Below are 24,899 nucleotides of genomic sequence, written 5' to 3'. Positions count from 1 at the left end.
TACTGAGGGATGTGGATACCTGGTGCAATGAATCCCAGCAATTATGCGGGCCCTTTGGGAAAAGTGCCCGACTTCGTAATGTCTGTAAGGAAGACTGCTAAAACTTCCCTAGCATGCAGGCAAAATAATCAAAGGAAGCTCTTGTGATGAAAGTGTAGATGATGGCAGAGTATCATAGAACCTGAGCGCATCTGGACAGGCATAGCAGAAAGACTACCTAAACCAAAACAAGCTTACCGCTCCTCCTTAACCCCTGCTGCTTCTTTCTCAGCTTTAAGAAAGATAGATGGCATCCAGCGAGGAGCCAAATGCTTCTGGCACTGGAATGAGTGTCTGGATCTTGTATGGTGGATTACAGCTTTCAGAAGTCTCTTCTGAGATTCACATTGAGCTCGAGGTTTAGTGACCAATGACTCAAAGGAGTTAACTGCTGAGATTGCACCAGATATGGCATCTGGAACTGCATATGGTCATAATGGGATTACTTAGTTCATCATGATGTATTTGGCTTTGAAGAATAGGAATCACTTCTTGTTTATTCAAACCAGTTTGAACGGTAAGGACATTTATTAGCTCAGATCACAGGTAGATTTGTAACGTGGTACAGCCAGGACTCTTGTTCCCATCTTTCTCTCGGCCTCCCTTTTCTATGTGTCTGCTTTGCACAGAGTGGTCTCTCTCACTGTTGTGAGGCGGTTGCCAGCGGCAACTAAAGCATGGAATTTTTCTCCACTCTAATTAGGTCACCTTTTTAAAAAGAAATTTGTCTGTTGGTTCTGTTTTTTTTGAGACAGGATCTCACTGTGTATCTCTGGCTGGCTTGGACTGCCTCTATACACTAGACTGTCCTTAAACGCACAGAGATCTCCCTGGCCCTGACTCCTAGGTACTAGGATTAAAGGCTTGTGCCACCAGTCGAAAAAACCTTTGAGACACACTCTCATGTATCCCAAGTTGATTTTGAACTCCATACAACTGAGAATGCTTAAATTCCTGATCCTCAAATCTCTACCGCCTCAGTGCTAAGATAACAGGTACATGCTACCTGCCTAGTTTTATGTAGTACTGGGGATCGAACTAGTTTTCTGCATGATAGGCAAGCACTCTACGAACTGAGTTACATCCCCAGCCCTAATTGGGTCAACTTTAATTATCTGTCAGCCTGTGAATTTGTACCATTGCCAGTGCCATGCTGAACATTGGAGGCCTTAACCTGAGTTTTCACAATATCAGCCAAGAAGAATGGGTATCTTAATCACTGTTCTATTGCTGTGAAGAGATAGCATGACCAAGGCAACTCTTATAAAATAAGGCATTTTATTGGCAACTCGATAATGGTTTTAAGAGGTTTAGTCCATCATCATCACAGCAGGGAGCCCAACTGTACACAAGGAGCTGGAGCGATAGCTGAAAGCTACATCCTGATCCATAAGCTGAGAGAAAGAGCCGCTGGCCTGCCCACCCCCAGTGACGCACTTCTGACAACAAGGCCACACCTATTAATCCTTCTCAAATTGTACTACTCCTTCATGACTAGGCATTCAATATCTGAGCTACCTTAATCAGGCTTCTCTAAAGCCACAGAACTTATTGACTGCCTCTATATATTAAGGGAAATTATTGGAATGACTTACAACCTGCAGTCCAAGAAACCCAACAATGGGCAGCTGTGAATGGGAAGTCCAGAATCTAGTAGTTGCTCAGTTCCATGAGGCTAGGTGTTTCTGCTGGCCTTCTGTGGGATCTGGGATCCTGAAGAAGTAGGTTCCAACAGATGTGCCGGCAAGTTCAGTACAAGCAGGCAGAGGAGAAGGAAGCCTTCCTTTATCCATTTTTCCATATAAGCATCCAGCGGAAGGTATGGTCCAGATTAAAGGTGTGTGCACCATCACGCCTGGATCTAAGCTATTCTTTACTTAGAACTTGCTCTGTCCCAGGCTGGCCTCGAACTCAGAGATTTGCTTGTCTCTGTCTTCTTGGATTAAATGTGTGTACAACGTTACCTGGGCCTATGCTTTTCATGGCTACCCTTCCTCACTATCCAGATCAAAAGCTCATGTCATCTCAAATCAAGATCTGGATTCAAAGCCTGTGTCTTTTAGCCTCACGATCTGGAGCAGAGGTGTGCGGTCCATTTCTAGTGTGTAGTTCATTTCAGATATAGTTAAGTTGACAACTAGTATTAGCCATCACATGAGCCTATGGGGGCCACTCTTACTCAAATGATCACAGTGGGTTTATTGTATTTGGCTTGACCAATTGGAGTCAGCTTCTGGAATGGGACAGATAAGAGCCCCAAGACCAAAGGAAAGAAGAATTTCAATCCTCTATCAAATTTGTGATTTGGGGGCTTGGAGAGATGGCTTAGAGGGTTAAGTGCTTGCCCCACAAATGTGAGGACTAGAATTACGATTCCCAGTATCCACATGAATTCCGGGCAAATGTGATGGCTTGCCTATAATCCCAGCACCCAGAAGGCTAAGACAGGAGCCCTTGGGGAGACTTGACAAACTCCAGGTTCAATAGGAAACCCCACCTCAGTAGGCTATCCTCGAAGACACCTAACATCAACCTTCTGTTTCCACATGTATGTACCCACATGTACACATGCCCTCATACTCATGTGTACCCATACACATGCAAACATGTTTGTATACATGCACACTATACACATTCACATGTAAAAATTATGAAAATTTGGGGATAGTGTATGTTATCTTGTTGTTTTGTAAAATACAGACAAAAGAAACTGAAGAATTTTTTTTTTTTGGTTCATGGTTTAAGGAGATAGAAGTCATTACTCTAAGGAAATAAGGATTGGGGCTTATAAGGCAGCTGATGCCATTTTTCCAAGGGTTAGGAAGGAGGGAGGGAGGAATAATGGTATTCAGTTTATTTTCTCCTTTTTTTCTTTTTATTCAGTCCAGAATTCTAGCCATGGGCTAGTGTTGCCTACATCAGGGTACATCTTCCTTCCTTAGTCAGTTTTAACCCTTTGGAAATGCCCTTATTACATGCCCAGAAGTGTGTCTCCTAGATGATTCTAAATCTAGTCAAACTGTTAGCCATCACAGATTGTTAAGGGTGTTTAACTCTGGGAAGCAGGAGATACAGGATGTCTCTAAGCAGGTGCTCACGGTTCTGATTCAGAATATTTATGTTGCCATAGTGCTTGGAGTTGAGTCCTATCTCTGAGCGATACAGCATGAACCTTCCAGGTCTATGGTATTTGAATTAGACTTCGTACCTCAGGTTCATCTTGAGTTTAAAATTAGATTTGGGATGCTGAATGTAGACATAAAGTAGAAGATTGATGCAGTGGGAAAGTCCAGCAACTGATGCAGGTCCTCTTCATAAGCTGGTCTTTTAAATTGCTCTGTAGTCCAAAGGCTTGCATTTCTCTCATGTCCAGGTGAACCCTGACATGATCAACCAATTTGAGAATAAAGACCTTTGCTTTGTCGGTGAGGATGTGGATGGGAAGAGGATGGAGATTATTGAATTGACAGGTAAGTGGGTTCTTTGTTTCTCCAAAGCTCCATGATGTCCTAGTACTCTTTTGCCTAACATAGACTAATTTGAGATCTAGTTCATTGTTTCCTCCCCCAATTCCTTGGTCATTTGAAACACATTCAGAATGTCAGAATGTACGGAGAACACATCGCATATCACTTTGGGACCTGCTACTTTGAACTTAGCATCAATAGCTACGTTTTCCTAAGTCTACCAACTGTACAAATAGTAGGCATCTTTGCCATTTCCCCTCTCTCTGTCCTGTGTCAACTCTAAGCTAAATGCTCTGCAGAAAGCACACAGCTCATTGTCCATTGGCTTTCTTCTTGCTCTTCCTCTTGTTCTCGGTGGTCATTGTGGATGTCATTTTATGAGGGGCCCAGGTCCTCTCTGGACTCTCTGTACTGCTTGTACTTATTATTGCACTTAGAGTTTCTCCTTTCTTTTTTTTTTTTTTTTTTGGAGCTGAGGACCGAACCCAGGGCCTTGCGCTTGCTAGGCAAGCGCTCTACCACTGAGCTAAATCCCCAACCCCACTTAGAGTTTTTCGAAAGACCAAACAAGGGGCTGGAGATGTAGCTCAGTTGGTCTAATGGTTGCCTCCCATGTATACAGATCCCTAGGTTTGGTCCCTAGCACAGTATAACCTGGGCATGGTGGCACAGTTCCTCCTGGCTGGGGGAGCAGAAGTTCAATGTTACATAGTGTGGACAGCCTAAGGGATGTGAGACCCTGTCTTAAAACAAACAAAACACAAAGAACTAAACTATTGAGGAGGAACACAGAAGAGAGCCTGGTGTGCTGACTCATACCTGTAATCCCAGGACCTGGAAAGTTGTGATTCAGGAGGATTGCTTTGATTTAAAGGCAAGCCTGGGCTTGTAGTGAGTTTGAGGCAGGTCTGGGTTACATGAAATAAATAAGTAGAACAGAAATAGTTTATGGCTGAGCTAGAAGACCCTGAAATCATAGGCCTAAAAGCTCACATTTGTTACTGACAAGACATAAGACAGCGAGCAGTCTTCACATTCATTCAGCCCTGCAAGGACCTAGCTTGTCTCAGCTTTTTATCTTCGCCAGGGGTCAGCTCCAGTCTGCTCATTTGTGTGTGTGTGTGTGTGTGTGTGTGTGTGTGTGTGTGTGTGTGTGTGTGTTGAACTAACACTTTCCCCACATTTTCAAATAATTAAAAAATTTAAAAGAATATTTATGACATTAGAAAATAATTCTGTAATTATGTGACATTTGAGTTTCTGTGTCCATAAATAGTCTTATTGGAGATTGGTGTAGGGGCGGAAAGGTGTGACCTTTTCTTCACTCATCATAAAGGTCACAGCTGACATTTCTGTGATACACGATTATATAAGAGAAAAGCAAGGGATGAGGATTTGTCTTGGTGGTAGGAGGCCTTTGGTTCAGTCCTCTACTCTGGAAGAAAAGAAGCAAATAAATAAAAATAGAAAAACATGTTCTAGTTAGCGTTTCTGTTGTGATATACCACTATGACCAAAACAGCATGGGAAGGAAAGAGTTTATTTCATCCTACAGGATATAATCCATCATCAAGGGAAGCCAAGGCAGGAGTAGCGTAAAACCACAGAGGAATGCTGTGAATTGGCTTGCTTTCAGGCTCATTTCCGGCTAGCTTTCTTATATAGCCCAGGACGACCCGCTTAGGGACGGTATTGTCTACAATAGCCTGTCCCCACTACATCAATTAGCACTCAAGAAAATACTCCACAGACAGGTTAATCTGACAGAGGCAGTTCTTCAACTGAGAGTCCCTCTTCCTAGGAGTGTCAAGTTGACAACTAAGATTAGCTGTCATGACTCTACCTCTTGTCAACGTGACACTCAACCACATCACTATTAAACCATAACTTTTCCTTTCTTGTCCTAAGATCTTGTGTTGGTATCACAATATACAGCAGTCCAATTTTTAAAAGTATCACAGTCTTGAGCAATTTTAATGTTTTAAAAGTTCAGTATCTCTTTAAAAACCCAAAGCTTCTTAACTGTGTGCTCTTGTAAAATTAAAAACAAACAAAGTGATTATATACGTTCTTATTTGAAGAAAGAACCAGGGCACAGGTACAGTCAGATCAAAGCAAAAACAAAGTCTTAAAATAATTCCAGGTCCACAATTTAGGACTCATTCTTGATCTTCTGAGATCCCAAGGATCTGGAAGTCCCATTTCTCTGGCTCTGCTGCCCGCAACACACTGCTCGTGTTATACATCCCGGCGGGCTTCATTCTACACCTGCCACTGTCCTTGGCTGTTGCTCCAAAGTCCTAGAATCTCCAGTAATCTGAGGTCTCCTCTGTAGCCGGGGTTGCACCTTCATCAGTGGCCTTCTATGGCTTCTCTTCCCGGATTTCAACTCCTCATGATGCCAAGCTTCATCTCCACAATGCTTTCGGTTCTTCAGCTTTCATGCTGCCCCAACCAATGCCACTGTCAGGCAGTGGTGACACATACCTTTAGTCCTTGCACCTGGAAGGCAGAGGCAGGTTAATCTCTGAGTTCCAGGGCGGCCTGGTCTACAGAGTTCCAGGACAGGACAGCCAAGGATACACAGAGAAACTCTGCCTTAAAAAAACTAAGACACCCCCCCACACCTATGTGGGCCACTCTTACCCATTAATAGGTAAACACTGACCAAAACTAATTTATGGAGGAAAGGGCTCATTTCATCTTACAAGTTACAGTCCATCAAGGGAAGCTAAGCAAGAACTCAAAGCAGGAACTTGAAGCAAAAACCCTGGAGATATGCTGCTTGCTGGCTTGCTCTCAAGCTTACATTCAGCTACCTGTCTTACATAGCCCAGGCCTACCAGCCCTCCTGGAGGTAGGGTTGCTGCTGTTCACAGGTGCTGGGCTTCCCCTGTCCATTAGCAATCAAGAACATGCCCCACAGATATGACCACAGGCTTCTTGGATTCAGTCAGTTCTTCAACTGAGGCGTCCTCTTCCCAGGTGTGTCAGGTTGACAAGATTACCTATCACAAAGAGTAACAAGTCTAGTTAGTTTCATGTGACTGACACAGGCGCCTTCAGAAATGAAGGCCCAAAGATCCAGGGAAACCTCTTTTAATTCTTAGGTTTGAAGAGGAATAGGCAGTTCTTTGGAAATGTGATGAGGCAAAAGGTGTCATAGACTGTCCAGATTCGTCTTGGCCTCTGTAGCATTCTTCCCCAACAGATGCAGGGTAGAATCCCCCTGGAATGAAGGCTTCTTCCCTCCCCCACCCATGTCAGTTTTGTTTTGCTTTTCTGAGACAGTCTCATGTATCCCAGACTTGCCTTTTTCAACTTAGTACCTAGCTGAGGCTTGGCCCGTCTCCCATTTTCTGGAGTCACAGGTGTGGGCTATCATGCCTGTCAGGCAAGAGGGTATTGTGACTTACTCTCAGACAAGGTAACTCCAAGAATTTATGCTGACTTACAAAGGCAGAGATGGTCAGAGTGACCTTGCTTCTGACACGGCTTTTTATGTTACAGTAAGAGAGATGAATAGTTAGGAAAGAAGCATCATGGCCTGCAATGCTTAAAATATTTGTTATTCAAGCCTTTTATAGAAATATTTGCCACCCCAAGTCTAGACCATACTTCATTTGACAAACTGGAACACTTGGGGAGTTTCTTCTTGATCTGATATTCTCTTGGTGTGTTCATCTTATGCCAAACTAAAGCTAAATGCTCTCCAAACTCTTCCTCAAGATTATTTTTGTTACTGTACCTTCAGTGTCCTTGGAGTTTCTTACCCATTCTGCCATTGTCATTTGGTGAAAGATCATATTTATTGTTGGGCTGTCCTGTGTTCTGTGTGGTATTTGTCAGCATTCCTGGCCTCTGGCCAATGGATACTAACAGCAGACCTGATTCCCCTTACCTGTTAGTTTTAGCATTTCAAAAACAACTTTACAGAATTATGGAGAAAAAGTCTATCACTGGACTCAATCCACAGTGCCTCAGTGCCAGGTATGATGGAGCATGCTTGTGACCCCAGTAATTTGAAGGTAGAGAGGCAAGTGGCTCAGGAGTTCAAGGTCCTTCTTAGGTATATTGGGTTCTACCTGGGCTACAAGAGACCTTGTCTCAAGAACCAAGCCAAACCAAAGCCAACCAACCAATCATCCAACAAACCTACTAACCAAAACAATAACAACCATCTGTAGACCCCGACAAATGTACTTGATCGAGAACTACTCTTCTCCATCACCAGGCTTGAATTAGTAAGCTCTTCCTCTCCTTCACATCCTCAACTTGTAATCCCGGTTTGTCAAGGAAAGAATGTGTTTTGATTACCCTCCCAGTCCCGGCCACCTTAGCCTCACTTAGCATGATGGCTTCAAGTCTGACTTGTCCTCAAGTTGCTCCCTGCTTCTAGGTTCTCGCATTTCTCCTACTTCCTAAGCAACACAAGGCTTTGGCTTTGCAGCCCACTCATACTAATTTGTTGGAGAAATCACTCTGATTTGTTGGATGTGAAGGACCCCCAACTTCAGTCTGTGACATGTTGTTAAGACTGGGGGGGTCATCTGGGCATGGTGGCACATGCCTTTAATCCCAGCACTTGGCAGGCATAGGCAGCCAGATCTCACAAGGCTACCCTACTCTACATGAGGAGTCTCAAGCCAGCCAGGGCTATGCAAAGAGGCCCTGACTCAAACAAATAAACAAGTACAAAGTACACTCAAAAAGTGTTAGAATGATGTTGGGGAATGTGCCTTTTCAACCGATGTGATTTAGATTTCAGACTTTCTTTACAGCGTGTCAACTTTTTTCTCTATCTCAGCCAGTGTCATTAGATGGTCCATAATACTTTAAGAACCCAAACAAGAAGCGGGGGTGGGTGGTGGGTGGGTGGGAATCCTAAACCTGGAGGAGATCTGATGTTGGAGATGGCTGCATTGAACATAGTAGCTTTTTACCTGGACCCTTAGCCTGCTCACTAGATGCTTAGCTCTGAAGCCCCTGTTAGGGACTTCATATGCCTCACAAAGTGAATGATGGATGTTAATTTCCTTCTATAGAGGAGGCTGGAGTGTAGAGATGCTAAATAATATGTCTAGGGCCATTGAACTAGGTACTGAGAGGTGGAGAGTAACTCCAGTTGTAGCCTCCTGCTCGCACCATGAAAGCGTGTTAGTTTTCTGTATTTCCATTGGGTCCTCTGCCTTTAGTTTATTGTATTATTGATTAATTTTGTTTTCTTGAGACACAGGGTATCATCCCATAGCTCATATGGTCCTAAAATACACTGTATAGCCCATTCTGACTTCCAACTTGAGATAAACCTACTGCCTTGCTTCCCAAGTCCTGGCATTACAGGTGTAAGCTACCCTGTCTGGTTTCTATATAGAGTTTTTTTGTTTTCGTATTTTATTTGTTTTGTTTTGTTTGTTACTGTTTTGTTTTGCTTTTCCAAGACAGGGTTTCTCTGTATAACAGAGCCCTGGCTATCCTGGACTTGCTTTGTAGACCAGGCTAGCCTAGAACTCAGCGATCTACCTGTCTCTGCCTCCGGAATGCTGGAAACCACTCCAGACCCTGTGTAGAGTTTTGATCTAGAATCGTAATGGTGTTTTAGGAGTCTTTAGTGTAGAATTAAAGTATGACCACTGATTGCTGTTGGAGGCTACCAGCCTCTCTTGGCCTGTGAGGAGAGGGCAGAGAATAAGCAAGGAACTGTTTCGTTTGTTCAAGTATTTGTTCTCTTTTCCTTCTCCTGCTTCTCTTATTGTCAGCAAATACCAACAGGCCTCTTTATTCACAAAGATTTAGATTCCCATCGACGCCTCGGATTTAATGAAGGCTGGAAAGGAAATGAAAGCTGCTGTAAAACCTTGCAGTTTTTAAAAGCTCACTACAGGGGAATTCACTTTATGAAGGAAAATTCCCCAGAAGATTTTGATCTTAAGTACCCTTTAGAAGCGTATCCACGAGTCTCTACTGTCCCTCAAGGATTCTGAGAGGAACAAGGCTTGAGATTTGTTAGAATGTCAGAGTCTGCTTTAAAGTGATTAAGAGCATTATTTTTAAAGGTACTTTGTTTGACTGATAGGACATCATCAAAATAAAAACTCTTTCATCATTCTTCATACCCACACAGAGAATTTGTTGGAGTAAAATGATTCAGAGCAATGATCTGTTCATTTAAATAGTCAGTTTCTGGCTGCGACATGATCTGTGCCACAGCTTTCCTCTGTAGCTCTGCAGAAACACAAGGACTGTCATTTTCTTTCTAAGACATCCCTAGAGACTATGCTATAATGTTTGATGTGTTTCACTTTAAAATTATATTGCTCAATTTCTTCTCTAAGTGTGGATGACTTTTCTTCCTTTTTAAAATAAACTTTTCTTTCTTTATTTTTTTTAAACTTGTTACATTTATTTACTTATTTGTGGGGATGGGCATGAAAGATGGGCCTCATACCATGGCTCGTGGATAGAGATTAGAAGACAATTCTTTTTTTTTTCTCTTCTTTTCTATTTTTCGGAGCTGGGGACCGAACCCAGGGCCTTGCGCTTGCTAGGCAAGCGCTCTACCACTGAGCTAAATCCCCAACTCCTAGAAGACAATTCTTGATGCTCTCCTTTCACCACATGGGCCCCAGCGATGGAATTCAGGTCATCTGGTTTTGTGGAAGCAAGCAATTTTACCTGCTGAGCCATTTCCCAAAACCTTTCTTTTGTCTGTTTGTTTTGTTCTTGTCTTTGTTTTACTGAGACAGGATCTCACTAAGTAGCTGAGGCTTACCTGGAACTTGCACTGTAGACCAGGTCACCTTCAAACTTGTGATTCTCCTGTCTCTGTCTCCTGAATGCTGGGCTTACACAGGCTTGTACCACTATGTTTGAAGGTTCTAGTTTGTTTTCTGTTGTTATAAACACTATGACCAAAAGCAACTTGGTGAAGAAAGAGTTTATTTTGACTTATACTTCCAGGTCACAGTTCATCAATGTGGGAAGTCAGGGCACAAACCAGAGAGGAATACTGCTCACGGGCTTATTCTCCAGATCATGCTCACTTTTCTTATACACCCCAAACCCATTTACCTAGAGTTGGTGCCACTCACAGTGGGCTATCCTCCCTCACCAATAAAGACAATCTCTTACAGACATGGCCTTAGGCCAGTCTGGTTGAGGCGGTTCTTCATTTGAAGTTCCCGTTTCCTAGGTGACTCCAGGTTAGGGTACATCATATTAACAATGAGAACTAATGAGAACACTGACTTGGTTGTTTTTGTTTTGCTTTGAGACAGGGTCTCTTGTAACCCAGAAAGGCCTTGAAATTTAAGTATGGCTGAAGAAAACCTTGAACTCCTGATCTCCTTGTCTTTATTCCTGGGGTGCTGGGATTATACCCCTGCACCAACACATTCAACTCTTTTCTTCTTTTGTTGAGAGAGAGGTATCATTTCTTGCACCAGGCTTTCGTATCGGAGCAGCCGTCTAATTTAAGGAGGCATTTGCTAAAATATAGGATATTCCTCCACTGGATTTTCTGAGATCAGATCTGTCCAGTAGAATTTGCTTCAATGAAGAAACTATTCTGCTTGTTCACTATAGTGGCTACCAGCTACTGAATGCTAAAAAATTAATTTGTGTGTGTATGAGGGAGTATCCAAAAGGCCAGAGTGTCTAAAGACGTCAGTGTCTTCAATCTGTAGGCAGTCTTTGCTACTACTTGGGTTCTTCTTTTACCCACCCTTTATCTCCCCCGATTTCACCTCTTAATACTAGATATGAGACAGAAAAGGATAGAGTGGAGAGAGGGGAGATGGGAGAGAAAAAGGATAGAGGAGAAGAAAGATTCCTGCATCTAATTTCTTTCCTTTTGTTTCTTCTTTGATTACGGCTACTAACAAACTACAACCAACCTCCCAAAGTGACAACTACCCACCCCACCTCTCAGGGCCCTTTGAATTTATATACCCTCTGAAAAGTTCCCAGAATTCCAAATGTCACACAAGCTCAGAAATTATTTGCAGCTGGCAAAACCATGCTTCTGTTAGAGCCCGAGGCAAATCGTAGTCAGTCCAAAGCAGCCCCTTATCCCCATACCTGGGGTTGACACAATAACTTATTCTTATAATATTTCTGTGGTTTTGTTTTTCAAGAAACAAAAGGCCTGGGATTCTCAAATATATCATTATATCTATCACACTCTACCTATTGCCATGAGATCACTCAGTGAATTGGACACTCTCCATTTTCTGCTAGGCTGGCTGGTCAGGAAGCTCCTGACATACTCCTCTTTCCCCTCCTGTGGTGGGACTACAGGCACCAGCAGTGGTGCCCAACCTCTCTTTACATAGATGCTAAGGATTTGAATTAAGATCGTGCTTGCTTAGAAAATGCTTTTATCCTCTGAGCCAGTTCCCCAGCCCTCAGTTTTAATGAATGTAAATAACTTACTGTGGTTCATAGTTTGGGTCTCTATTAGTGATGAGAGTTTGTGATTCTTCAATTCTGTTTTTTTTTTAAGATTTAGTATGTGTAGGTGTTAAGTGGGTTCGAGAGTGTCCTCACACATGTGAGGAAGTCAGAGAACAGTTTTTCAGGCGTCAGTTCTTTCCCTTTCATCATGTGGCTACTGGGAATTGAACTTATGCATGCTGAGCTATCTTGCTGGCCCCATACTCGATTTCTATATCACATGATAAAACATCGCATCGAATGGGTTAAATTTACCTTTACTTTTGCCTATAGAGTATTTCATATTATCTTCAGTTTGATTCATACTTCAACTTTGGGAGTGTAGCACAATGACCACACTCTCCTATAATAATTATGGTAGTGGATACAAGGTCAACCAACATATGTGTTCCTGAACTGAAATAAACAGATTTTTTTTTTGAGTCTTGATTTGGGGAAGAAGTTGAAATCTCAGAAAATTCCTACCTAGATTTGGAAATGCTGCCTGTTTAACTTTGGCTCTTCCAAAACAGAGGACTCTGGGTATCTGGGAAAAGGCACTTTTCTGTTTATGTCATGAATTTCTGATATAGAAGCTTCTTAGGAACCTTAAACTAAAAATTGCTTCTATTTCTCCCATGACAATATATACTCATTTGTAAAGGGCTGCTCAACACAGGAAGCACGGGAGTTAAAAACTAACTTGAGGTGCTAGAGAGATGACTCAGTAGTTAGGAACATTTATGGTTCTTGGAAAAGACCCATGTTAGAGGCTCCCAGAACCTACGTGGTGGCTAAGAACTCTCTGTAACTCCAGTCCAGTGGATTCAACACCATTTCTGTCCTCCATGGGTTCTGGTATACACATGATGCACAGGAATATGTATAGATACATATACATAAAGTTAAATGTTACAAGATATAAATAAAAATGAACTTGATTGCTGGCTGCCTTGAACTGTGACCCCGTTGCCATGTTGAAAGACCAAGCTTTTGTTATTCAGACTATAAACTTCAGGGAGATGTTGGCATAGGCTGATAGCCAGTACCAGCTCTTTTTTTCTTTTTTATGGTGCTGTGACTACTACCTAACATGAAGCCATTACTAGAAAGGCTTCTGTCTTTGCCGTTTCCATGCACAGATGGCTAGGTAAGTGATTCTCCTGGGGAACCTTGCCGCTGGGAATGGAGAAGACTTTTTAAGAAGTACACTGAAGCTGTTTAAGAGAAAGAGGGCTGGACTTGGTATTCGACTGTAATCCCAGCACGGGAGGCTGAGGCAGGAGGATTGACACAAGTTTGAAGCTAGCCTGGGATACACAGCAAGATTTTGACTTGGGTCCCAGGTAGCTTGAAGTATAGGGACACCATGGAAATCGACACAACAGTGAAAGGCCTTCTAGAATCAAGCTAGGACTGGGGATGTAGCTGTGTTGGTAAATACTGGCGTAGAATGCAGGAGGCTCTGGGTTCATTCCCGGCACTGTGCAAACCCCTGTAGAAGCTCCCACCTATAATCATAGCACCCAGGAGATAGAGTTAGGAATATCAAAAGTTCAACATCACTCTCAACTATAGGAAAGTTCACAGGTAGCCTGTTGTGCTACATGTCACCCCGTCTCAAAAGAAGAAAAAAGCCAGCTGACATTTAAGAAGGAGACTTTATCTTTCCACCCAAAAAGCCCTTGCTTCCCTTTCCCCAGTCTAACATCATCACCACCCCCCACCTCCAAAAAAATGTTCTAGGTCTCTAATTAAGTGAAATATGTTTTACAATTTGGAATTTTACTACAAGCATGGATCCTAAAAGTAACTGTGTTATCAAGTTAGTCATGTCAGTACTTAGAATGGGTTGCTATTTGATGATATGGCAACCACTGTAGTGGGTCTCATGCCTGTTTGATTCAATCACTTAATAATTTGCTTTCATTTCAGGTCATCCGTATTTCATCGGCGTCCAATTCCATCCTGAGTTTTCCTCTAGGCCAATGAAGCCTTCCCCTCCGTACCTGGGACTCTTACTTGCAGCAACTGGAACTCTGAATACTCATCTGCAACAGATGAGCAAACTATCGTACAGGTAACCAGTGGAACGCTCCTAGCAATAGGCCAAGGTGGATGCTTATGAACATGTTAGCTTTGCAAAAAATCTAATAGTGTTATGGAGTTCAAGGTTTGAGAAAAAGTATGAGGTCAAGTCTTCTATTTTTCTGCATTCTACTTTTAGTATCATACTTCAAGTTTTTCCTGTGGAAAAGTCTTGTAAATCGTAACCGCGATGTTTGGCACTTTCATAGTTTAATATTCAACAGTATATTTGAACTCTATTTTCAGTTAAGTGTGTAAAGTAATGGATCTGATTTCTTTGCCTTCCCTGAAAGTTGTTAAATAAATTGGTTTTTATTTTCTGAATTTCTGTCTAGTTCAATTGGTGATACCTTATACCTCAACTTTTGCTATTTTTTTATCGTGGTATTAATGAAAATGAAGGTTATATCTATCTTACTAACATTATCATTTAAAAATTTTAAGGATATATTTTGCTGGTTGTAGTGGTGTATACCTGTATTCCCAGTATTTGAGAGGCTGAGACAGGAGGATCATGGATTCCAGGCCTACCTGGTGTACATAGCAAGATATTATGTCTTTTGTTTTTGCTTTTAGAGACAAGGTCTATTCTCAGGCTAGTTTCAAACTTGCTATGTAGCCAAGGATGACCTTTAACTCTGGATCCTCCTGCTTCTAACTTCTGAATGCTAGGGTTACAGATATGTGTCACCACAGTTAGCTGTCCTATGCATGGAATCCAGAGACTCATGTACACTAGCCAAGTTCTCTTATCTATTGAATTGTGAATCTCCAGCCTAAGATTCCCTGTCTTCATAAAACAAAAACCAAAACAAGATATAGGGGAGGAGGGAAGGTATTGCTCTGTTCTCCTAATTTCACAGATGAGTGGTACAGTAATTGTTAAGATCAAAGTAATGTCACAATTCTCACTAAGATTTCATTACAATTAAATAATAATCTGAATAGAATTTATATATTTATTTATTCTCATTTAAGAATATTGTATGCATTATATGTAGAAAGTTTAGAAGTGGAAGGAACTACCTAGAAGGATGATTGACTCGTACAGTGATAGCGATGCTATAATATGTTGCTTAGCAACAACCATTGCAGGATTTCTATTGAGATCAGCGAGCATTGGTACAAGGGGTGTCTGTGTGCTTGTGTTAATAAGCCTTTTTTTTTTTAAAAAAAATGAATTTTTATTTTATGTGTATTGGTGTGAGGGTGTTATGTCATCTGGAACTAGATTTACAGACAGTTGTGAGCCACTATGTGGTTGCTGGGATTTGAACTCAGGACCTCTGGAAGAGCAGCCAGTGCTCTTAACCACTGAGCCATCTCTTTAGTCCCCATAAACTTTCTTATAGTGGCATAATTGTTCAGAAAAGCTCGCAGCTCTTGTACTTTTCTGTGGGTTCATATGGGAGTAGTTTTACAAGCCTTACAAGGCTGCTGCCTTACCAAATTAATAATCATTTCTTGCTGTCTTTAACCAGGGCAGTGACTTTGGGCTTTGTCTGAGGGCTACTACCATAAGGGGTAGGCTAAGCAGACTCCAGATTCTTCCTTGGTTCAGCTGCGGTCTCCAAATACATTGGCTTGCATGCTGTTGTTCTGCACAAGAGATTTCATATATGAAAACACTCCTGGGTTCTCAGGCTGGAATACGTTGCAGATTGAAAAAATCCAATGTGGAATTCCAAACCACATGTGTGCTATGACATTTTATGGCTCGCTTATGTTCTCTATTATTTCAGGTTCTCATGTAGGAAAAGAGGTAACAATGGAGCAGGTTAGTTGGCTGAGAGAAATTATACACTCATAAGTATTTGGCTGTTGGAAAGCATCAGCTAACAAGTGAATGCTGTGTGGTTTGTATGGTCTAACTGTCCCTTCTACCCACCTATTATGTGAAGACTATTGATTCCTGCATGGAGGCTGAGCATTTCTGAGTGAAGCTCATTCAAAGATGAGCACTTGCCTGAAACTCCTCAGCCAGATATAGTGTTAGAGAGAAGAAAAGCCATCTTAATGACACTCATTGCAATTTTAGCCAACCTGCAGGCCTCCATGGGTCTTCTTGAATCACAAGTTGGTACCTTCCCTTATGGATAGGCAGCATTCCATTTATCCTTGTCTGCCTAGCACATGTTGCTCTCCCCAAAATGATGGGTGCAGGCCTCAGGAGAAGATGGTTTAAACCTGATAGGTTACAGGGGTCTCAAGAATGGTGACTACTGGCAGGTGTGGTTGCCCATACCTGTGAATCCCAGCACTCCAGAGACTAGAGGATTACTGAATGTTCAGTGCTGATCTAGTCTAGTCTAGTCTAGTGTTGATTCTGAGATAGCCAGGGCTACATATCAAGACCCTGCTTCAGTAAAGCAAAGTAACCCCCTAAACAGCCTAGGCAGTGCAGCTCAGTTGTGGGATGTGTGCCCAGCATGTGTGAAGCCTGAGGTTTGATCCCTAGCACTGTATAAACCAGGCATGATGATGCATGCCTATAATCCCAGCACTTTGGAAGTGGAACCAAGAGGGTCAGAAGTTCAAGGTCATCAAGGCTAACCTGGGCTACATGAAACCTTGTGTCAAACAAAACAAACAAACAAAAAATGAACGAATAAACTCAACCCTCCAGAAAACAACAAATGAATTCCCTGAAACCCAGGAATGGTGACTAATAATTCCATGACAGACAGCAGGGTTATAATGACTCTTGACCTCAGCTGCTCCCTGTCACCTCTGAAGCATTGCTGAGTGTTTGAAAGGCAGGCGACTGCTTTGCTGGCCACTCTGATATGAGCTGACTTAGAGCTCTTAGACATGTTGCTTTCAAACATGATAACTGCTTGTAATCAGCTTGAACACGAATGCTGGAAGAATGTCTTCCTTCCCTGGAAATTGTCTCTGATGATACTCAACCCTATGTCACTTGGGAAGCCTATGTCTTCAAGGTGCAAAATCATTGGCTCTAATAAGAACATCTGAGCTGTAACCTCTGCATTCTGTCCAGTGGAGAATATTTATCATTTAGCACTTGGGAATTGTAGTAAGAATATTATTTGGGGATTTAGAGCTGGTGAACTAAAGTGTCAGCTACTTGGTTATCTGCAGAATGGCGACAGTTCTAAAGGACTATTTCCTCTTAGTTTTAGGCTTACAGTAGTTGGTTTAAGGGCATAATCATTCTAGGGTAGTATTTTTTTTAATTTTTTAATGGATTGTTGAAAAGTACATGTGGAATCAGGCCAGAGATAGCTTAGTGAGAAAAGGTGCTTGCTGCCTGACAATCTGAGTTTGGTTCCCAGGACCCCATCTCATGGAAGGAGAGAAATGACTCCTGCAAATTGTCTTTTGACCTGTATGTATGTACACTCCAAAATGTAATATAAATGTACATGCATGGTGTCACATATTTTTTTTCTTTTTTTTTCGGAGCTGGGGACCGAACCCAGGGCCTTGCACTTGCTTGGCAAACGCTCTACCGCTGAGCTAAATCCCCAACCCCTACATATTTTTAATCCAAGCATTCAGGAGGTGGAGGAAGGCTTTAAGGCTACCCTTGTCTGCTATTGAGTTCAAACCAACCAGGGCTACATAGTGAGACCCTGCCTCAAAAAGAAGAAGGGAAGGAGGAGGAAAAGAGAAGGAGAAAAGAGAAGAAGAAGAAAAAAAAAAGGAGGAGGAGGAAAAAAAAGAGAGATAGAAAGAAAGAAGAAAGAAAGAAAGAAAGAAAGAAAGAAAGGGAAGAAAGAAAAGAAAGCAAGCCACTACTATGGGGTGTGGTGGTTCACACCTATAATCCTGGTACTTACAAGGTTGAGGTAGGTGAGTCACCATGGGTTTGAGCCCGACCTGAGGTAATTGTTTCGAAATACAAAACAAAAAACCTCAAACTAAGAGCCTTGTTTTGAGAGTCCCACCTAAGAATACGCACATGCTCAGTAATTCTTGGGTCAAAATCAGAATGTAGCTGTATTCACAGCTAGTTTTTATTTATGACAGTGACACCATGTGCATGCACACAGGGATCAGTCAGGGACAAAATGGAAGCAGAGTTTGGACAAGTCCGTTTGTAGGTTTTCTGGGCTCCCTTAGTACACGTTTGTGTGTGTGCTCACGTGTGTGATATTTCTGCCCATAGAATTTCATTTTAAATTTGGAGTTGAGATATCTTACCAAGGGCTGGTCACACAGCTACTCTGCCTAATATCTATCAAATTCTACACTCCCAGAAGGAAAGTAGTATTCATCATAAATCACATTATACAAACAATGTAGACCGCCCCCACCAAAAGCAACCTGATTCAGGTTAGTAATGGAGAATTTGTTCTGAAAGCCAACAGCTACGGACTGACCCTACAAGCCTATTGAATAATGGCAGCTTCCAGGTTAATTCTTTTTGGGCATCCTCTCTATTTTCCTGAAAGAAGATTCCCTCCTTGATATCTATAAGGAAATTGTGGAATGATGGTCAGAAACACAAAATGTCACCATTAAAGTGGAAAAAAAAAGATGAAGTATATGCCGTTGTCACTTTGATTGAGAAGCAGGCACAGATCACGGTGGAGCCCAGGTGATTTCAGAAGACAGGCACAGGGACGCTGCTCTGCTGGCCCAGTGTGCTGATGTGATAGATGAAGAGGATGAAGGAGATGAGAAAAATGATTCAGGTCCTTCACCAACAAACATTCTTCTGACAGATGTATGTTCTGAAACACCAATGTGGAAGATGTTCTCAATGCTGAGAGAATGGATCAAGACTCACTTTGGGATGAGTCCGAAAGGAAGAAGGAGCAGGACAAGATGCAGAGGGAGAAGGACAAATGAGCCAATCAGAAGGGCAAGGAGGAGGAAAAGAAAAGGACATAGAGAAGGGAACTCTAGAGATAATCTTGGTCACCTCTGCCCCTTCCACCCCTGAATTGATTTTTCGTCTGTGTATTTAAGAGGACTGAGACTAATATATTTCCCATATTTTCCTAAAGGCTTTCTTGTTTACATGTTCAAAGGAAAATCACAATCACTTGTAACTATAAAATGTGCCATGCTCTGGTGGTGTGGGCAATCAATTATAGTTAGTATCTTTAGCAAAGATCTGGAGTTAGGGTAACCTTTCTATTTCAGTACTGAAATCCTGTGCTCTTCTGGCTGGTGGTGTAAAAAGCTCTCCCCTCACTTTGTATAATTAGCCAGATCCAGAAAGCTAATATCCTAAAGGAAACATGACAATCCTTCTGACATAAGATGTGCAAATTGCTTCTGAGGCAATATCTACCTCAGAATGAAGTGGGCTTTTGTTTTGAGGCGGGGCTTCATTCTATAGTCCATGCTGGCCTGGAACTTGGTTGGAGTATCCTTGTGTCAGCTTTAGAATTATGGGGATAAAGCACAGTATTTTATGACTGAGATCAGATTTTATATGATATCAAATCAGGAAAGTAGAAGATGTTATTTGGAGTGAGATAGACCTAAGAATATTTTTTTAATGTGTCGACTTGGGCTCAGGCTGTATATGTTGTATGCTTGTTTAGCATATATAAGGCTTTGGGATTGAGCTCCAGTATTGAAGAAATAAAAAAAAATTAATCCATGGGAGAAACAAATATATTTTAAAATAGAGAGTTATGCATTTTTCATGTACTCTGTGACTTCAAAAAGGATGTGTCAGTTTGGGGTATAAGGACATTATTGCTGGCTAGATTCATTTTTTTATAATCATGACTTCCCTGAATCCTCTCGATTTTAATCTTCATTTATTCCGCAGATATGTCCAACCTTTTGACATTGTGACAGACTTTTTTTAAAAACTGGGAAAAAATCATGTTTTAAATGTACATTTCTGATTTGTATTAGGCTGAATTGACATGTTTCTTTGACCACAGGCTGCACACGCCTACAATATGAGTATTAAAACCTAATAATTCCTGATTTAGAGAGACTGAAGGAATTACTCTTTTAGAGAAAAGCACTGGAAATTTTGCTAACACAGATACTTAAAACTATATGTAGTTGGTGGTTAACAAACTTAGGAGCAAATGAAAAAGCTGGGAGAGTCGAGGGCAAGCGGAAACTCTGCAAGTCTACTTCTGTCACAGTGGTACTCAGTTGTAAATAAAGGCCTTCTTTTCTTGACTTTGGGCATCAGCTATCAGAAAGCTCAAGAGAACCATTTCCCTGTTAAGATGCAGTAACATACTTTACACTAAGGCTTAGAAGACTACCATTCACAAGCCAAGTTTGGCCCAGTCCTTTTTTTTTTGTATAGGGCAAACTAAATTGATTTTTTTTATATTTTTAAAAGGTTATAATATAAAGACATTAATGATTGAGATTTGTGGCCTATAAAATCTAATATTTATTCATATTTGGAGGAAGCTTGCTGACTTGTTTTTGTACCATAGCTCCCTTTGTACAGAATGAAAAAAAAAAAAAAAAACACGGTTAAGGAAAAGAGATATGTTGCCTCGTTGTCCTACAAGTTCAACATTGCAAAAATAACCACTCTTTTTAGAAATAAACTTTATTTAAGCCAGGAAAAGAGGATAAAACTGGGCTCTTAAGACACCTGAGTAACAGTTTATTTTAGGACCATGTCACTAAACAACATTTACTATCTTTTGTATAGAGAAACCATCTTTTCACAGCAAAACAAGAGGTGGGGTGGTATTAAAAATAATAGAGAAGGTACTTATTGATGCACTGTATTTGTTCAGCTGTTGCAGACCAAACTCAAAAGTCAGAACTACTTCATAATTAAAAGGGTTCTTCAAGGGAGTTCGTTACTAAATCCTGCCTCTTCCGTTTCCTTATTCCCTCTGGACGGGATTCCTAGTGTAGTAACTCCATTGTCTTCTTCCCATTGACCTTGCTACTTAATTTTTTTGAGTGACGCTGAGGGATTGAATCCAGCCAGGGCTTTATACATGCCTCCCCACTTGGGCTCCATCCCTAGCTTACCATGATACCTTAATCTTTGAATCCTGGAGGCAGTCAGCCAGAGAAGGGACCCATTTCATTCATATGGTCTCTGTCTTTCTAAATCACATGCTGTCTTCTAACCTGAGAAGAGTTACTTTTCTGTTGACTTCTAGGTATAATGCTACCAAAAAATTGGGGAAAAAATACACCTGTAAGCTCAACAACCTAATACAGTCTCTGTATTCATACTACCTTTTAGCTTTGCAGGAAGGTCTAATGTATACCAGACTACCTTCCAACTCACTATGTACCTGAAAACTACCTTGAATTCCTCCCTCTAACTCCCTGGTGCTGAAATTGCAGGCTTATATTACCATATTTGCTAAGCAGTGTTGAGGATTGGACACAAGGCGTTGCCCATGCCGAGCAAGCATTCAGACCCTAAGCATTAAGGTTGGGGTAGGACTTGCTGAATTCAAACCCATGTCTTTGTTATCGAACGTTTCTCTGCACTAGTTTCTTTATAAAAAGTTTCTGTGGAGCCAGGCAGGTAGTTCTCTATAAGTTCAAGGCCAGCCAGAGATACACCTTGTCTCAAAAAAGGGGACTGGAAGCTGTGTATTAATGAGGCCTGGACTGTACCCTAACAATACACATGACTCACAGTCCACCCACACAAGGTAAAATTCCTTAGTTTACATGGTAATAATGAAGATTAAGTTTCTCATTGCACATAAATCATTTACCACACTGCTTGGTGTACTGTAGGAACTTAAATGTTGTTGTTGTTGATGATGATATTAGTATTACTAATTTTAACCTTAGTTCCAATCACCTTCATCTTTTACCTACTATGAAGTCTCCTGCTTGGACTTTCTGCCTCTAGTTTTTCTCCTAATCCTCCTAATTCATCTTCTGCCATTAGAATAGTCTTCCCACATGACTTTGCACCTCAAAGCCCTTAACGGCTTACCTTGGCTTATAGGATAAAATGCACATAAATCCATACAGAACACCTCGAAGTCTCAAGAACTCTCCAGAGGGGTTTAATGTCTTTGCCTTCTGGCTATTGATAAGTTTTCTGGACCTGCTTAGTGAGAGGGAATGCAGATCTATACCCTATTAGGATGTCAGCTCATGGCGTTTGTGAAGGTGGGCTTGGGGCTGAGGGGCCACTGTACTGTCTTAGCACTCTGCCTTGCTCCCTCTAAGCCTTACAGTTTAAGGCATGCCTGCCTCACTTTGCTCTGAACCAAAGAGTCGGAGCCAGTCCCCTGCATCAGTGTGCTGTTCAGTTTCCAGTACTCTCTGAACTTTATGCTGGGGGAGTGATTTTGATGGTGAAGTTGATGTTTCTTGAATAGTTCCTTTCAACATCTTTTCAACCCCCACTCCCACCCCGTGATTGTTTTGACTTCAACCCATACCTTCAGGGTCTTTTCTTCCCAGGTAAACTATTGTTAATAAGTCACATCTGAGTACTCCTTCTTTGGGATTATGCATTGGTTAAAAGGTGAGCTTTATAGATTGGGCTTCCTAGTGGCATTGATGATATGGTTGTCAGCTGGGGATGGAGTTCATGGTGCTACAGACTACTGTGCTTTTAAAGCCCTGCCTGGGTTATAGTCTCCTGTTTACTATGAGATGCAAAACTCATTTCGAGCATACTAAGTTTTTATTCCCTTGCTCTTGTGTTTTATGGCTTCCAGGGGCCTTTTGAGAAAGAAGTAAGTATAGCAGTAACAATGCCTTGGGGAAAACTGTGCATGGCTGTGTGTTTTGAAAACATACTTTTTCACATGAAATGGATTTTGATGCAAAGTACTATAGGAGTGAAAGCATGCTGGGAGTCCAGACTATGCCATTAAACTTGTCTTTAAATTCTATTCACTTCTTTCTATTAATAGAGAATAAGTGATTTAATGGTTGCTTCAGGGTAGCATAAAGGGTAGAAAATATGGAGCACCGCCACACCCTTTCCTTAGTGTCTTGGGATGTTTTCATATTCTGGCAATCTATTAGGAGTCAGGAGTCATTGACAGACAGGTTAACCATTCGTTTTAAATCAATAAGCTACACTAAAACTTTCTCAAATGACAGAAGTGTTTTTGTCAGTTGGCGGAGTGCTTGCCCAGCATATATACAAAGCCCTTGCTTTCCATCCACAGCATTTGGGAGATGGCATCTGCAATCTAGCACTTCGGAGGTGGAGGTAGGAGGATCAGAAATTCAAGGTCATCCTTGACTATGTGGTTGGTTTGAGACCAGCAAGAGCTAAAAACAAAGCAAAGCAAAACAAACAAACAAAAAGCCCCCCAAAACTGTCGCAAAAAAACAAACATTGACCATTGGGGTCAAGTCTTGTAAGTCAAAGTCGTGTCCCAGGATAGCAATTCCCACCTCTATTGAAACTGGTGGGTTTTATTTTGCCACTGTTAGGACTCAGGCCTGAAGCAGAGAGGCTGTGAACAGGGCATCCTGTCTGTGCCACTTGGAGGTGGAAGGCAGCGCTCCTGCTTTCCCATTACCCAAGCCCCGCTCCCCTGTCCTCTCACACAGCCTACTTTATGCATGTCGCATGTCCCAGTCCCTTGCCTTGGTCAAGTATTATAGGTAACATAATAACAAAGCCTGCTTCTTCCTAATGCAAGACCTCCCACTCCCTTGGAAGCCTTTAAAAGTAGATTCATTGTTGTGTGGATGGGACTGAAGCGTTTTACTTCGGATCCCCAGCAAAATGTCTTGAATAGAAAGATGGTTTGACTCAGCCTTCCTCCCCCACACCCCTCCTTCTCCTTCTCCTCCTTCTTTTCTCCCTCCTTGAACCTAACAAGCATTAAAAGAAATTGTACCATAAACTACTTTGTTTTTGTAAAAGGGAGTTCTGGGAGACATGTCCATGAGAGATGTTTGCTATGATTTCAATTAACCATGCATAGCAAGGCTCTTCAAAACACTTTTTGAGGAAATAGTTACAATCATGACTACTACCATGATTATAGTTTTTTTTTTTAGAAACAATGTATTAAGTTTTTTAATGTTTACTTAATACATTTTTATTTTGCACGTGTGCGAGCACGTCTTCAGAGGACAGCGTTCAGGAGTCAGTCCTCTTCCTTTCACCAAGGGGTTCTTTGGATCGAACTCAGGTCCTTAAGGCTTGGAGCATGCATCTTTACCTGCTGAGCCGTCTGGCTGGCCCCATTAGTTTTGAAATCAATACTGTCCATTAAAACTTTCTCAAATGATGGAGATGCTCAATAATCTGCCCTATTCAAAACTGGCAGTCATTAACCACACATGGCTGTAAAGCACTTGAAGTGAAGCTAGTTGTACAGGCAAGGGATGGAATCTTTAATTCCATTTGATTCTAATTGTTTTAAATTTAGAGAGCCACTGTGGCTTGGACTTACATTGAACGGTTTTAAAATTCTGCCTTCCTTAAAGGTAACAAGAGATATACACATGTCTGTTTTGTGGCACTTAATAGAATTTAATATGGAAGACACTGGTATTTAGCTGTGCATAATGCTGGCCTTTACTACCATACTCAAGAAGCTGAGGCAGAAGGATGGTGAGTTTGGGGCTTTGTGAACTATGCTGCAAAATCATTTCCCCATAGACAACAACAGCAGATGCTAATGTGTGTGCTTGCTATTATTCAAAAAGATAGGTTACGCTTAAAATTGATCCAGTATATCTTTAAGTGAAATATACCTATGTGCATATATCTAGATAATGACTGACGCCTTATGTTTGTTTTGTGTGAAACAAAAATAATCCCCTAAATCATACAGAGCCCAGAGTGTTCCCATTTTCTAGTTTGCTGCAGGAGCCAGTGTTGTTCTGTGCTTGTTTGGTGACCCACATTTTATTTCTAGCACTTGTTTTTCTGCCTCCAGATGAATGCCCTAAATCAGCAAGTTTAGCAGTAATGCCTGTTCTGATGATTCTGTTCTTGAG

The 24,899-nt window shown here is 41.6% G+C and overlaps 1 protein-coding gene and 1 pseudogene across 1 annotated transcript in view; both read left to right on the top strand.

Moving 5' to 3' along the window:
* Ctps2 (CTP synthase 2) overlaps window positions 1-24,899 on the top strand; it is a 117,849-nt gene that overhangs the window by 84,344 nt on the left and 8,606 nt on the right. Inside the window, 2 exon segments of the mRNA XM_032889667.1 lie at window positions 3,413-3,509; window positions 13,875-14,019. Coding sequence (XP_032745558.1) covers window positions 3,413-3,509; window positions 13,875-14,019 — 242 coding nt within the window.
* Window positions 18,418-19,362, top strand: LOC116888911 (annotated as a pseudogene).

The sequence above is a fragment of the Rattus rattus genome, chromosome X (assembly GCF_011064425.1).
Source record: "Rattus rattus isolate New Zealand chromosome X, Rrattus_CSIRO_v1, whole genome shotgun sequence".
In the NCBI taxonomy this organism is placed as follows: Eukaryota; Metazoa; Chordata; class Mammalia; order Rodentia; family Muridae; genus Rattus; species Rattus rattus.
Note: the sequence above shows the minus strand (reverse complement) of the source record. Positions and strands in the feature narration are given on the sequence as shown.